The sequence below is a fragment of the Ruditapes philippinarum genome, unplaced genomic scaffold (genome assembly GCF_026571515.1).
Source record: "Ruditapes philippinarum isolate M1 unplaced genomic scaffold, ASM2657151v2 ctg3577_1_1_1_1, whole genome shotgun sequence".
Classification (NCBI taxonomy): Eukaryota; Metazoa; Mollusca; class Bivalvia; order Venerida; family Veneridae; genus Ruditapes; species Ruditapes philippinarum.
Window position 1 is genome coordinate 36,406 of NW_026864304.1, and position 16,546 is coordinate 52,951.

The window sequence follows — 16,546 nt, forward strand, 5'->3', positions numbered from 1 at the left end:
GCGGCTGAAATTCGAAAAGGGTACCGTTAAAACAAAATCTGCATTATCTGCGTAGCCCGATAGATTTTCATTTTATCATCTTCGTCGTCGGCAAGGGGATACGCGTCTTACTCCTGAACCCGACGCCAGCCAAGATCTGACGTGTGTGCTAATATTTGCCTGTGATAAAGAATGTCTATGCCTTCAACGACCTTCTCCTCCGCTGCTTATGCGCTAGGGACGCTGCCAGAAGCTGTCTCTGTTATTAAACCACCTTCTTCCTTTAATTTGCTGAGAACCTGCACATTGACTTTATATTGTTCCTTTGAAACTGTAAGTGTCATTTGCAACCAAACTTTGCTGAATCTTTGCAATTGCGTGTCAGATAATTCCCGGTGAGAAGCATTAAGATGGAGCTCAAATTCGATGAGTTTTGAATTGACCAGCCGTCAAATACTTGAAAGCATCCTATTTCCTGCAGCCCGGACATCATTTCCTTCTGTCTGTGCTGATCCGCCTTGCATGCCGCTGTGTTTTTTAACATTGCAAATGAAGTGTGTACTGCTGGAAAGTTCGGCTAGAATGATTTTACAACACATTAAATTCTCTGTTATACGCTCGAACGATTATAACGACTTATATCCAATGTATAAAACCTGTTACGCCAAGACAAAGCTTTCACGCTGTCCTACTCGTAACGCGTGAAAGAATAATTCTAATTTCCTTTCATTTGCCTATTGCTTCACAGAAAGAATTATAAACAATTGACAGTGGATTTAAATTTAAGTGCCTTGGCGAAAACCAAGATGTCCTGGCAGCATCCATTGATAAAAAGCTACAGTGAAAGAAAAAAGAAACATATTATAGCAGAAAGAAAACGAAATATGACAAGTTTACATTTTTTTGGATTGAATCCAAGACCTTGTATCTCCTTGGTCACTAAGACTTCACGCGAACCAATCTTCTGTATCATGAATCAATCTGAACCATACTTTATACACTTACAAACTTAAACTTATGTATTGTTCGTTATCTCAAAGGCATTCGACTCAAATAGTCTAATGAACATTTCATCCCTTTAAAGCGTTATCCGCGTTTTGAAATTATATACCGTATTATGCTTGTCTCTCGTCGATTGCAGTATATTTTGCAATGTTGCTCATGCGCAACAGATACAATGCAATTAGTGCATTTGTTAAGTAAATTCAATATCTAATAGTTCTTAAACTTTAAATTATTTCTTTAAAGAACCACTCAAAGATTAAAACATCTGAACATGTCAACCATGACTGTCTTGCTAAGCAGGACGCTTACCCATGAATTCGTGAAATCAGATTCACCCTGTGCCGTCATCAAAATATACGTGTTCACACAACTAAATGTAGGCATGGTTATTTCAGTCCGATCTGATCAATATATGTTTCAATGACTTAAGTAAAATTTTACAGCATAATGAATATTTATTTTGCTTGATTGTAAGTGTATTTGATAATTATAACATCAATATTGAATATTTTAAAGTAAAAAGGTCATCAAATAGACTGTAGGGTAAGCACATTAACACCTGTACAATTACGCATTTTGATTGGATAGAATTGTCAAATCGAGAATCTGCTAAAACCTGTTTTGTTTTCGAATGGTGTATGTCCTTGCAAAAGTGTTTCTACCAGACATTTCTTTAGGTCACGAATCGATGGGAAGGCACGAATCATATTTAAAATTCTGAATTCATTTATGAGATACGTCAAGGTAGACTTCTAGGACACTGACTGATGGCTGAGTCAAGGATCTGTTGAGATTTGTATTGACGACCAGATAAGAACTTTCAAAATTTTGGGGAAGAGGAAAAAGCCGCACGGGACCAGATCTGGAGAATAATGTGAGTAAGGCAAGACGATAACCTTCTTCGACCTATACATTGCTTCACAAGCTTAGATGTATATGATGGAGCATAATCATAAAGTAGATATACCAACCTGTATGGCACCGAACTGTGTACGGTTTCACCATCACAGCGATATGCCAAAAGCTTTGGCAATGCCAAGAATCGTGTACCTGCCATCACTTTGCCTCATTATCCTTAGATATTTGTTTTGCCTGCTACGGTCAAAGGTAGGCCATATTTTACTGCATCTTTGACTTTCTCAACTTTACAGGTGTCTCACAGTCATGATACTTTATCATACTCATAAACGACCCCAACTAAATAAAATAGATTGGCCCATTTTTGTGCAACTTTTTATATAAGCACTAGTTTCGTCAATATAACCAACCCATTCCCAACCATTTTTACAATGGTTCACGACTAGCTGTATTAAATAAAACTTTACTTAGCTGAAGGCTCGTGTTTTATACCGTTTGAAAAGTATTGATTAGAGCTATTCAGGCGTATCAACATCAACGAAATCGTTCAAGGCATTATCGTGCTGTGTTACAATACACATACACAATATACATATCGAACAATCACCGTAAATGACGAGGTATAGAAAATTAGAACAAAGATCAACAAGGCAAACAGAGCTGCTGTGCAAGAAACAAAATATAGCCACAGAACATCAATAATAAGATACCTTGCGCTCCCCAATACAAGATTGTTTGCAACTTGCATTGTAGAGATGAACGAAGTCTGGTGGGAGTTTAATATTTAAAATCACTTCAATATAAATGAGCCGCATCACGACAAAACCAACGTATTGCGTTTGCGACCAGCATGGTTCCGCGCAGTCTGATCAGGATCCATGCTCTACTTGAAATAGGGTTTGTAAGCGGACAGCATGGATCCTGATCAGACTGCGCGAATGTGCAGGCTGGTCTGGATCCATGGTGGTCTCAAAGTTTGAAACCCATTATGTTGGTTTTGTCGTGACGCGGCCCTAATGTTATTCGTATTACGGACAGGCATCGTGATTTTTGTTGTTCGCGTAAGTTTCTTTTTGGCACATCTAGCTAAACGGTAGATTTTTGTGTGATGCACGTGAAACGACATAACGTTCCTTCGTTATATCTAATGTATATGTCTAAAGATGTGCATTGAATGAGTTCCTGTCAATTTAAATAGCTGGTTTAAAATATTGAAGAAGGTTTAATTGTTCATATTATATGTTGTTTTGAAGGCTTAGACAAGACTGAAGAATGAAACATGTTTGTTTTATTGGGTTTTAGTCACACCGACACAGTATAGGTCCAGTTTTATTTGCAAAAGTAGACCTAGGGTTCCCTCCCTTGCATTTTTTTAGGTACAAACAGGCACCCGAGTAGAACCACCGACGTTCCGTTAGCTTGCTGGATAGCTTCCTTACAAGAAAAAATCCAAAGTCGTTGTCGGGATTTGAACCCACAGAGGTGAGAGGCAAGTGGTTTGAAGTCAACAACTTTAACCAACAGGCCACCGACGCCCCGAATGAAACATGTAAATACGGAAATCAAGTAATTATATGTGGTTAACAGTGGTATTTGATTGTTATCCTGTACCCCGCTACTACATATACTTTTGGATCGATTTACATCAAAACAACCAATATTTGTTGCCCATATACAATATCGGTTACAATTACAAATAATTCAAATCTAATGGTAAACGAAGAGAAGAAAAAAGAAAACATCAAATATCGCAGAAATTTTAACGAAACAAATTATTTTGTAATTCTAGTTTAGTTGTCATCATTTCCATCAATGTCACCTTACATTAACTCTTAGTTAGCGTGCAAAAAGGTTGACTACTATTTAAATCAAGGCAAACACGCGCTAGAATTTTTCTTAAAATTATAATAACACAAAACCGCATCATACGTTATTCTTTTTGCAATTTTAGATAAAAAAGAAAGTCGTGATAAATAGAAGGTCATTATGTTCTGCAGTAAAGCAATTTTTAAGAATCTTCAATTTATCATAAAGTCCTCTATCATATAATGGTGCATAATTTGCACTCCCTGTTATAAAATAATTAGTCATGATGACTATGTACAAATATTCTCCCGACTATAAAATTGTATAAATTAAAGTTCATTTGTTAATTATTTCAATGTCTTAGACGCGTGTCTGTAGTACCTTTATCATCAAAGTTGTTGTTTAATTTGTGCATTGGAAAACATTACAAGAATCTACATACAAGACAGTGAGTAAATTATATGTTTTATCTTTTTCCTTGGGAGGGAGGGGGTTGTCTAATAAATATTTCTTATCATTTTAAAAATCTTGTGATGTGCATGACAAATGTGCATGAGAATTTGATAACAGGTTTACCAATATCATAGAAAAATTTGCTACGATGCCTATTATAATTATTTGTTCTAGCATAAAAACTGCGAACGCTGGTAAACAATAACGGAGAAGCTAAATACTAGTATCATGACTCGCACTAGCACGTGAAAAACGTGAAGAAAATGTGAAAAACAAGATCAACATGGAAAAAAACGGCGTTCAACGAACGCAATCCCCAAACGACCCAGCAACACAAGACCAACGGAAAGAGACCAGCAGAATCACAAACAAAAACAGGACAGGGCACAAGGCAAAGCACGGACGGAGCGATTTTTAGGGTAAGAAACCGATTTCTTTATACGAAAAAGAAATAACGAAAGTTGCATTACCGAAACAAACGTATTCTTTTGTTATGCAAGGGCCCTGCATTAATGGTATGGGTAAGGCCGTGACTTTATTTAGCATTTGGTTAAACTAAATGACAATGAAAATTTTATATGAAAACTGTAATGATAAAATATGAAAGACAGGTTCCTGCAAAAATGCTTGAACAGCTATGATAATAAGAACTGAATATGAACTTTCAGATATCTCAGTATACAATGAGATGATGTTGACGGACAACATTTATTGCACCGAAATACAGATAACGTGTATTGAGGGCATATCAATGCATATTGTAGATTATTACATGAACTTCATGCAACGTAATATGATTCCATCTTTTTGTACATATTTACTCGAAGATAACAAGCACACAAAACAGAGACGCGGACACAGCTGCAGGAATTGGTAGTAGTACCTCAGCTTCTTTATGGAATGTAACCATCCAAGACAAGGACTGAGCTAAGCGACAGGAAACGATTTGAACAGGAGAACTAACATGCCCATTTTTTTTCGTTTTTCATTTTTTTTATAATTCTTTTATACATTATTATTATCATTTTTATAATTATTTTATTTATTTATTTTGTACGGACCTATACGTACACATGTCTGCATCTTTCGACAATCCAGTAATAGCCGTTTGGTCGAAAAGCTGAAAACATCCCTGTTCACATAAGACACAGCCAATTTAAGGACATGGGGGACGGCCGGTCTTTAGGTCTTGGTCCCCTCTAACCATTTAATAACAGTAATAAGAGAGGGACAACTGAGCGCGAAATTGTTGCTACGGATGACTAACGTAGAAAAAGAGTGAGCGTTACATGTTTCGGATGCCAAAAGCTATAATGATTAAAGTTCACCCACGTACGAAAATACAATTTGTTAGACATCTATCACAAAAAATAAATGGCTTTCTAAATAACATCGGTCAAACAAAAATTGGAAATTTAAAGTCACGACAGATGATGATACACAACAATGATTGCGTAACAAATATTACACGATTAAATTTTTTATCTTACAGATGCATCAAATCATATTTTTTTTGCCATTAACGCAGAAGAAAGAAAATATTCTTATAATATACAAGTCCATCTCGAAACTGCAAATTGTACGAACACGAATGACTGAGTAATCATAAGATTATAAATTTCGAAAAAGGGCAATTTTGTGCCAAATAAAGATTTTAAACATGTGCATCATTTATTAATCTGCAAACTGTGGTCAACTCGATCAGGAATACCAAAACCCATTGAGAAAATAGGAAACCTGTACCCGTTTGTCAATGTCATACCACCAATGTCGGATTACATCCTTGCAGATTGGCAGAATCTTTACATTTACGCATGTCTCAAAACGATTAGTGTGCTGTTGGAGGTTTTCGAACTGTACGCAGCGATAAAATTAATAAAATTACAAGTTTCTTATTACAATTTTAACACTGTTAACAATTTGAATGTCTACTGCGGACTACTTTCTAATTTTTGTTCAAACTATGAACAACATACATCGTCTGGTTACGCTTGTCCGGGACGTAACTCTATCATACGTTTGCAGAATTCAAATAACTTAGCACAGATGTTCACAATAATTAGACAGCGTGACATGCGAAAGACTATTTTGACTAGGTCAAAGGTCAAGGTAATATTTTAAGGTCATGTGCAAAACATGGTCTCAGACAACTTGTCCACACAATCACTCTATCACTAGCTAGTGGATTTTCAAATAGCCTGGCACAAATGTTCAACATCATGAGATGGCATATCGCGCACAAGACCCATGTGGATAGGTCAAAGGTCAAGGTCATACTGTAAGGTCAAATGCGAAATAATGGTATCAAACAGCTTTTGCGCACTATACCTCTATCACTAGCAGGTGGAATTAAAAATAACCTGGCACAAATGTTCAACATCATGAAGGGGCGCGCTGTGCATAATAAACATGTGGCTGCTTCAAAGGTCAAGGTCTTACTACCGTCCGGATAATGCTTGTCCATGTGGTAACTCTGTCATAAGTAGGCAGAATTTCAAACTACTTAACAAAAATGTTCACAAAAATGAGACGGCGTGTCATGCGAAAGAACCATGTGTCTAGGTCAAAGGTCAAGGTCATGATTTTTTAAAGGCAAATGCACGAAAATGTTCTCAAACAGCCCGTCCGAGCCATTACTCTATCACTAACAGATGGAGTTTCAAATAACATGTGTTTAAGATGGTATGTTGCGCGCAAGAACCTTGTGGTTAGGTTAAAGGTCAAGGTCATACTTTAGGGTAAAATGCAAAAAAATGGTATCATACAGCTTGTCTGCACCATATCTCTATCACTATCTGGTGGAATTTCAAATAACCTGGCGTAAATGTTCAACATCATGAGATGGTATTCGCATGCAAGAACCGTATGGCTAGGTCAAAGGTCAAGGTCATACTGAAAGGTCAAATGCAAAAACTGGTATCAAGCAGCTTGTCCGCACCATTACTCTATCACTAGCAGACGGAATTTTAAATAATCTGGCTCAGATGTTCAGCATCATGAGATGGCAATTCATGCGCAAGAAACGTTTGACTAGGTCAAAGCTCAAGGTCATACCTCACGGTCAGATGTGACAGCGGGCTCAATATGTTGCCTGCGGGCTTCTTATAAAACTTAGACAAGTGTTGAGACCCTCATGCATTGATAACCGCAAAATTTAAACGATTTATTTCCTAAAAGAAAATAAATTCACTTAAAATATTGAAATAAATGCACCATTCAGTTGGTCTCACTTTGCTCATTTAAGCCAGTTGTTCAGTGTTTCTATGTTTTGCAAAACAGTAGGGTTAGCGCGTACAAACCTTGCTCGATATTGACTTTTCTCATGTCGAGTTTCGTTCTGATATACGTTACTTAAATGGCAATTAACAGAAGAATTGAAACAATCAAACAGCAATTATACAAGTATACATTTTGTTTCAAACAAACAAATGATTTTGATATGAATAATTAACCATTATCAGGTAAAAAAAGATTATATGATCATGCGGTGTTTTTCAGAACTTTGATAAACATATCAATACTTTGACAAAAAATATATTTAACCCTATTTTTGATTTAAGGATATGCGTATTTTAGTAAATATATAGTATATTATGTGTGTCAGGCGATCATTGGCCTTTGGATGATTGTGGAGTGTGACGTTCTAGGTCACCTGTAGTCTGATTCCCTGCCTACTTTCTTCAATTGCTTGTTGCTACGTTATCGGGTCTGATATGCAGAATGATAGGCAGGAAAACAGACTAACGTGGTAACCCAGGCAGGTAATCCAGACTAGGATCCCCTTGTGCCGGACTTTGCCTGGTCGTCACGCGTGCCTCTCACGACACTTCTATGAGAAGCTGGTGGTGCGTGCGGGTCAGGACTGGTCAGACTCTGGTATAGGATGGCTATTGTGTTGCACATGCTACATGCGTTCTTTGGCAGATGTCCGCTTAACAAATATCATTTCTATATTGAACCTAAAGTAATCCAATATGAGTTAATATCTTACTGATTTTATTTTAGAATTTTATGATGTTTACTTAATCACCTGTAGTTTTATTTAAGAAATGACTTTGTTTTATGTAAAATGTTTTAAATGTTGATATATATGTGAATATGTATACGAAGTTAAGACTTTAACAAATATAAGTTGAGTTGAGTTGTTTAAGATAAACAAACTGTTTTCTAATGATTATGTTTTCAACATAAACTATTATAATTATAATATTATACGCCACTGACATTTAAGATTGTCGCAAAATGACAAAAACATAGTTCGTATGTTATTTGTTTAATGTATTATACATTTTCTTTACTTTTTTGCATTTACATTTAAATTACTGTAGCATTTAAACATATTAATATGATTAAAATAATAAATCTTTCGCCACTGGTTTGCAAACATTTTTTTCTTAAAACAACCGCAATTTAGAGACATTAATTTATTTATTTATTTCATCTTTTATACAGAGTTAGTTTAATATGATTTCCTCTATCAAAATGAGGATAATCAGTTTAACGCCTAATTTTACGCCTTATTTTTTAAAAATCTTTATATAATGATAATTAATGCAATTAAATGAGAAAATGACATTTATTTTCGCGACATGGTAATGTCTTTACATTATTACATTTTTTTTTGTATTTATTAAAATCACCGCTTATTTATACTGCAAGTACAGATGCACCTGTTGACGATAGCCATTGCCTTTATGCTGTCGTTGCCTTTCCAGAAAGGAAACTGTAAGTTTATTTAGCAAACAGATCAAATTAACTTAAACGGAATATCTAAACACATTGTCTGCTTAATATCTTAAATAGACTTGATCATCTTTAAATCTTCAAAGGTCCGTTCATCATATTAAAAGAAATTACCAAAATATATACTGACTGAACAACGAACAATGTTGACTATGAGCAGATGGCACAGAAGTGCACGCTGGTTATTTTCTGCACTTGGTGCATTTATAGACTCAATTGCTGCTAGTAGGTTATTACTTAATATACATGTATATTAACATATTTTATTTTATCATGCAACTGCTATGGTAACTGCCCGATAACACTTGCCTGATAATTATTTTTGATATCACGTCAGTAACCTGATATCAAAAATTAGCTCCGCCCATTTTAACGGACTTTTTTCAATTGCTTATATTCTCATTTTCATCAGCATGTGAATTTTACAATGTGATCTCATACCCTTACAAGTCTTGAATCAATATGCGAAATTTATTTATTTATTATTTCGATTTCAATTACGAATAAATTAGATAGCGAATAACTAAATGAAGTGACGTCATAATTTATATTGCAAATGACATCATCGATGTTCACGTCATACTATACATGTAATCAGAACAAACAGGCTAGACGATTTTCTTTGAGAACTTGTAAATGTTTACTTTATTTCGCCGGATTATTATTTAATAAGTGAACAAATTGTTTAATTTAAAAAATAAGACGCATGTTTGTGTAGCTTGTGTTTGATTGCCGATTTGACTTTTCTTTGATTGAAATATCGTGAACTTTTGAATTTGACAATTCAAGACAAAAATTGCAGTAAAGTTTAGTTTATGTGATTCTAAGCGGATTTTTGGATCGATGTTTTTAAAATTAAAGGTAAGAATGTTATCGTATTTGGCCTACATTTTGTTGTATCTTTTATCCGAGTCGAAAGAAAAAATGGCCGCCAATTACAAATTCTAAGTTTCAGGGGCGGAGGGAATTTGTTTTCAAGAATTATTTCTTTGAACAAAAATCCCCCTTTTTAACGAAATTCGCTATTTTAAAGTATATTATTTTGTTATTTTGACAGTTATTATGTGTTACATGATAAATAGAAAAACATGCTAGATCTACTGTCTTTTGATATCAATTTTATCAGGCTCGGCTGATATGGGCCGAAAGGGCTCGGCAAGCCTCGCCCTTTCTAGCCCATATCAGCCTCGCCTGATAAAATTGATATCAAAAGACAGTAGCATGTTATTCTCTATTAAACAGTTTTTGTATAAAACCGAGTCGGCTTTTTGTATCTTTTATACAGTAAACTACCATATCTATGCTATTTTAGCATTCATTTTTGTAATGTATCGTTTTCTTTTAGGTCATGGGGAACATGTAGCTGTACAGACAAACAAAACGCGTAAGTTAAATCAAATGACCAATGTCAATCCTTCTAAAAAGATATTTATCATTTCAACTCCTTTTTTCTGATAAATTCATTGGTTAATCGTTGACCGTCCGTTTGCCAGTCTCTGTCTGAAGACTGGAAAATCGCAAAGTGACACTGTATATCCACTGTTTTCTAAAATAATGTTTTTCTGTAACGTCCTATTACACAGCGCCATAAAGCGTAATGAATAAATCAACAGGAACTTGTTAACATGAAAAGCTATTTTAGACAATGCTTCGACATCCTCTCAGCAGAGAGTAACTTTAAAATCATGGATGGACGAACGGGCTGTCGGAGGGTTTGTTAATCATGATAATGTACATAAAACAAAATAACATTCAATTGAAAAAAAATGTCAACTAATACACTGTTATCATTAAGTTATACTTGTTTTGTTTATTTTAGATGGTCAACTTTGTACTTTCTGGCCACGTGAGAATAAGGGGGAATATGAAGAATTAACAACCGGTTCCGCGGGTTATATGTGGATAATTCGTTATTGCCAGCCAGAGTCGTTTTACAATGTGCATGCATGTAAATGTATTGGTTAGCATCATAAATTAAGTATTTGTCTTAATAAGTTCACTCATGTACTTAAACAATCATATCTTTTATATTTGTATAAAGGTTCATTATGCCTCAGAAATAATAAATAGAAGATATTGAATGAGTGTATGTTCAATACTGAATTTATTGCACGGGTTGAATAAAATTATATTATGCGAGCCTCTGGCGAGCATAATATCATTTTATTCAACGAGTGCAATAAATTCAGTAATGAACTTACACGAATTTAATATTCTATTTATCAAATACCCAAAATAAAGACCGTTTTAAGTTAAATAAGAGTCATTTTTCATTGACGCGCCTATAGTTAAACGCTAACATTTAGCGCGTCTTTACACTATGTTTATATAACGCTAATGACGTCACGTCAAAATATATGCACGGCCTGCAATACCATATTTACGGAGTCGCAAAATCGGCACGGGTGTGTGATAATGATTTTTATGGAATACTGGTGTCTCATATTTCCGTGGTACTTAACTGTTAAACACAAACATCGAAAGTTAGAAGAATAAAATTTTGGAATATACAAACGTATGTTGAATAATGTAGGACAGACATGTTAATTACATCATAGTTTATTCCTTTTAATGTTTGCATGTAAGCAATTATGTATACAACATGACAAATAATGTCCGTGAGTAAAGTTGTATTCTCATATTTCCAAGGCAAAACCAATTGTAAGCTTTATTTTTTAGTTCATCTATTCTTAGCACCATCTAAAATAGGTGTTTCCTCTATGGCATTTATCAAATACCTGAATGGTTGTTAAACAAAGACAATTGTCTTAAAGGGTATAAAAACTACAGGTAAAATGGTGAAATTATTTACTTTGCTCTTAATCTGAATAAAATAATAAATTTTCTCAGTTGTATATGTTAACTTTCAATAAAAATACAATAAGAAAGTGCAAGTAAAACACCTGGCAGGTGCATGAAGTCTATGAGGTACTTGAGACTGTTTCTGTCAAATACCTTGGAAATATCGGTACCATGGAAATATGGGTACCATGGAAATATGGGTACCATGGAAATATGACGCACCAGTATATGCTTTTTATTTTTCGGTGTCCTTTAAAGTGACTCATTGGCCTATTACCTGAACCTCTGCTATACCTTTGGCAATTAGTACACTTATTGCAATTAAGTATTTTGTATGGAAGTCAAAATATTACTTTGTTAACATTTTGCTACTTTTGTTACAAATAGTACGCTACTTTGCTCAGGTGATAAACAGTTAACAATTTCTTAACCCATTCTAAAATGTTATAAAACTCATTTTTGCCTATCTACAGAAGGCCAAAAAATATTCGTTTCTGAGACATAATGTGCCTTTAAATTGTATTTCTCAACCATCATGTTCATCAGATCTTGCTAAATCCAGTGATGATCCTATTGTAATTTTACAGTAGTAACTGACTTGTATTTATATACATGACACGCCAAAGAATAAAGGAATATATATTTTTATTTAAGCATTTTATAAAAAAAAAATGAAAACCTTAAAAAGTTCAAAAGCATCATAGTGTAAAGTAATATGCTTATTACAAGCTCGTGAAAATTCGGCAAATTTCGTCACTTTTCGTGTCAAATAAAGTTTTAAAGATCAATATAGCATCTTACTAATTCGATGCCTTTAAGATAAATGGTAATTTCGGAAAGTGATACTTGACGGAATATTAATGATTCATTGCATAATTAAATCATAATTCTTAATCAAATTAACAGAGTGTAAGCCTGAGCTGTGGATAAACTTTGATGGTCAAGGCATACGTGATTCAAGCGGAAACAATATTACAATTGACAAAATTGGAGAGCTGTTAAATCTTGGATATTTCGACGGAAATAAAACACTCAATGTTTCATATTATGCTACTCAAGATTTTGGACAGAAATCAACAGTAAGAGTTCAATTCTATTCAACCGGAAATACTTCTGGTGAGCAGGTGTGTCATAACTTTCTAGTAAAAGATTTTAAAAAATGCTTCATGTTTCATTTTAAAAAAATGAAATAAAGCTGAATTATGGAAAACATCTTTGTAAAACATTATTACTGTATACGTCATTTTAAGTAATGTTAGATAATGATAATCCAAAATTGGCTCTTTATAATATTTGAAGATGAACGTGCATCGTGTATTTGTGGATAGATTTTCTATTTTCGTGTTGCATTATCATTACAAATAATGAATATTCATTATACTACTTGAATGTAATAATAAAATTGATGTTCGTCTGCGGACAGTTTCATTTGTTAAATATATTTTAAGATAATCACTGATTTCTCATTACTATTATTATTTTACGCTTTTAACATTGAAGGTTTTGATATCAAACTGTATTGAAGGACAAGCAGGTTCTGTGGAGATTGCACTGGACAAACAAAGCAAAGAAATTATTTTCAAGATAGAAGCAAAAACTGACAATGTTTCTAACTTTGTAGAAATTCGACAACCATATAAAGTATGTATTGTATCTTATGATTTAATGTTTTATTTTTTATTGATTACTAAAATAATTCTTTACTGAAAAAACCGACGTTTAACGACTGGTGATTTAATATGAACGTTTTTGTTCCGTTTAATTTACATGTATACAAAGTTGTTCTAGTGAACTGGCTGATATTTAGACAGCATATTACAAATGTAAATCATGTTATCATGTTGGTTCTTTGTAAAAAATTATAAAATAACAGTTGATGCACTTTTATAGCAAAAGTTATTTTGCTGTTATTTACAGGAAATGACGTGGACTAACGTAATAATGCGATATAACGGAACCGCGCTGACGGCTCATGTCGATGGAATTCCAGATGTTACTGTTGAACTTACAGGTATTTTTTTCCTAAATAAGCATTGACATTTTTGCAAGATATATACACGATATATACGATAAATACACGACATATACACGATATATGCACGATAAGTGCACGACATATAAATGATATATAACAATATACACGATAAAAACAAGATATATACACGATAAATACACGACATGAACACGATATATGTACGATATGTACACGATATACATATATAACGATATGCACGATAAATACAAGATAATATACACGATATATACACGATAGATACACCGTATGTATAAAAACGAGATATACACGATATATATGCAGGCGTCACACTGTCCCGAATTTGCCATCAGATGGACACACGAATAAGGAAATGTTCAAATTCGGATCTGATCGTAATAACATCGTGCCATTCGTGAGGGCATCTTTTGCCATCGTATGATCCCCGGCTGAATATTGCAAGCTCCGGTAGCAACTTCGAGAGCGGTTCCAAAATCTTTGGCATGCCAAAAACTTGCCCGAAGACATTGCGAAGGTTTATTTTCGTGTTGAATTCGTATGTCAATTTTGCCATTCGTAAGGCCGTCGTGAAGCCATCTGGTCAAATCGTGTAGTCTTTGTCTTTTCTTCGTGTGATCATCGGTACAATCTGGCATTTTTAGCCTCAAGAAGACAATACGAGGTAAACACGAAGATTCCCGATTGTCTTCAGACAAAGTAGTGGAAATATTTGTGAAAAAGAGAAAAACAGTAAGATTTTCAAACCAAGAGGCCCGTCAGAGGAGTCGGAAATTTCCTTGAGCGAAATCTTAAATGAGACAAATTCTGTTTTATATTGCACAAGTGACAATGTAGGAAGTGTGTTTGGTAGACCGTGTCCGGAATCGGAAATGTCAAACGAAGCCACCGGTCGACCGAAAGAGGGCCCCACTAACGCTGATATACTAGCTTATTTGGAGAAAAATAATGGGAGAATAGGTGACGTGGAGAAGAGGCTTGACTCTTTATCTGTGTTAGAAAAGAAAGTTGATGGATTTGATCGGGAGTTAAAAAAGTTATGGAATGCAATGGAGGATAGAAATAAGAAGCTTGATGCCAGACTCTCATGTGTGGAGGAGAAAGTTGAATGCTCAGATTTTAGCGTTGCACAGTTAGAGAGCAAAGTGATCCAATTTGAGAAAGAGCGGGATAGTTTGAAGAATGAGGTAATCTATTTGACTAGTCAATCTATGAGAAACAATTTGATATTTACTAATATTACTGAGGCAGATGATGAAAACCAGCATAAGACAGAAAGGTTGTTAAGAAGCCATTTAGTAGATAAACTTAAAGTAGCGCAAGATTTAGTGGCAGATATGAAATTCGAACGTGTACATAGGATAGGGGAGAGAAGTAGAGGAAAACCTAGGAACATTGTGGCTAAATTTGTTTTATTTAAAGATAGGGAATTCGTTCGTAGGCAATGGAAGCAGCTACAGGGAACACAGTTTAACATGTTTGAACAATTTCCGAAAGAGGTGATAGAGAAGAGGAGACGCTTGGTACCTAAGATGAAAGAGCATAGGAACAAAGGGGATAGGGCATGGATCGCCTACGATACGTTGTATGTGAATGGCAAGGCCGTCAGAGAATAGGATTGCGCGGAGGGTAAACTTAACATTTTTTCTTGGAATGTAAATGGACTATCTGCTGACAAAAAAGACAATGATGCTTTTGTAAATATTATTTCCAATAGTGATGTTTGTTTTTTATATGAAACTTGGGCATGTTCTACCAGTAACATTGAAATAAATGATTATATTGTACATAATTTTTATAGAAAATTTAAACACCGTAATGCCAAACGATCTAGTGGTGGTATAGCTTTATATTATAGAGATAGTTTAAAAAACGGGATTGAAATAGTAAAAAATCATTACGATACTATAATATGGCTTAAACTTGATCATAATTTTTTTAAGACTCAAAATGATATTTATATTTGTGGTGCTTATATATGGGTTGAAAACTCTCCTGCATATAACGTTATTAATACTGACTTATTTGATCTTTTAGAAAATGATATATTTATATATGAACAAAAAGGTGATGTATTTGTCACTGGAGATTTTAACAGTAGGGTTGGTAAAAAGAATGATTTTATTGTTAATGATTTTTTAAATTTATACACAGATGATGTTGACTATACACCTGATATGAACCTATTACGGGCCTCAATTGATAATGTAAATAACAGTCACGGTGTTAAACTTCTTGATCTTTGTAAATCGTCATGTTTACGTATTCTTAACGGTAGATTAGGCGACACTTGTAAATACACCTATGTTTCTCCTAGAGGCGCATCGGTTATTGATTATTTGCTGACCAATGAACGTAACTTTTCATTGGTGGACAATTTTACTATAGATTCTATTAATGAATGGAGTGATCATGCGCCTTTGCGTTTTTCTTTATTTTGTAATAATAATGTAAATAAACCTGATAGTTTTTCAGAGATTATTTTTAAATGGGATAGTATACACACCAATAATTTTCGTAGCGGTCTGATAGCTAAATTGCCTGAGCTAAATACTATTATTGATGATATTGATTTTTCAAACAGAGACTCTATAAATAGTGTATTAAATGACTTCACTTCTGTTATTGTTTGATTTTATTAACCTGTCAATTCCATACTGATTATACGGTCAATGCACAGAATATATTAATATTCGATAAATGTTCGGTAAATTCCGTGAGATGTGCGCAGTAAGATGTGATCAAATTCATCTTGTTTTTATGAATTAGTTACACTGACCGTTATAGTGCAATAGGGTAAACCACTGGTATATTTTATCTGATTGTTCAACGTGTTGTAGGATCGAGACAGAGTATGTCCATTTTTTTATTCATAACTATTTTCAACAT

General features: G+C 34.2%; 2 protein-coding genes across 2 annotated transcripts; both read left to right on the plus strand.

The window, feature by feature from the left end:
* The first annotated feature begins 8,642 nt into the window (after positions 1-8,642).
* On the plus strand, positions 8,643-13,683 carry LOC132725136 (uncharacterized). The gene is made up of 6 exons (XM_060710219.1): positions 8,643-8,826; positions 10,190-10,228; positions 10,664-10,804; positions 12,553-12,770; positions 13,147-13,287; positions 13,564-13,683. Exons 1-6 carry the CDS (start codon positions 8,766-8,768, stop codon positions 13,681-13,683), a joined length of 720 nt encoding a protein of 239 aa, XP_060566202.1. The 5' UTR covers positions 8,643-8,765.
* Positions 13,684-14,529: 846 nt separating this feature from the next.
* LOC132725137 (uncharacterized) lies at positions 14,530-15,273 on the plus strand. Its single transcript, XM_060710220.1, has one exon. The coding sequence runs from the start codon at positions 14,530-14,532 to the stop codon at positions 15,271-15,273; it is 744 nt and encodes a 247-aa protein (XP_060566203.1).
* Positions 15,274-16,546: the final 1,273 nt, after the last annotated feature.

Coding starts and splice junctions, on each gene's coding strand:
- LOC132725136 (XM_060710219.1), top strand. CDS start 8,766: ATGCACCTGTTGACGATAGCCATTGCCTTTATGCTGTCGTTGCCTTTC. Junction 8,827..10,189: donor GCCTTTCCAGAAAGGAAACT/GTAAGTTTATTT, acceptor GTTTTCTTTTAG/GTCATGGGGAACATGTAGCT. Junction 10,229..10,663: donor TGTACAGACAAACAAAACGC/GTAAGTTAAATC, acceptor TGTTTATTTTAG/ATGGTCAACTTTGTACTTTC.
- LOC132725137 (XM_060710220.1), top strand. CDS start 14,530: ATGTCAAACGAAGCCACCGGTCGACCGAAAGAGGGCCCCACTAACGCT.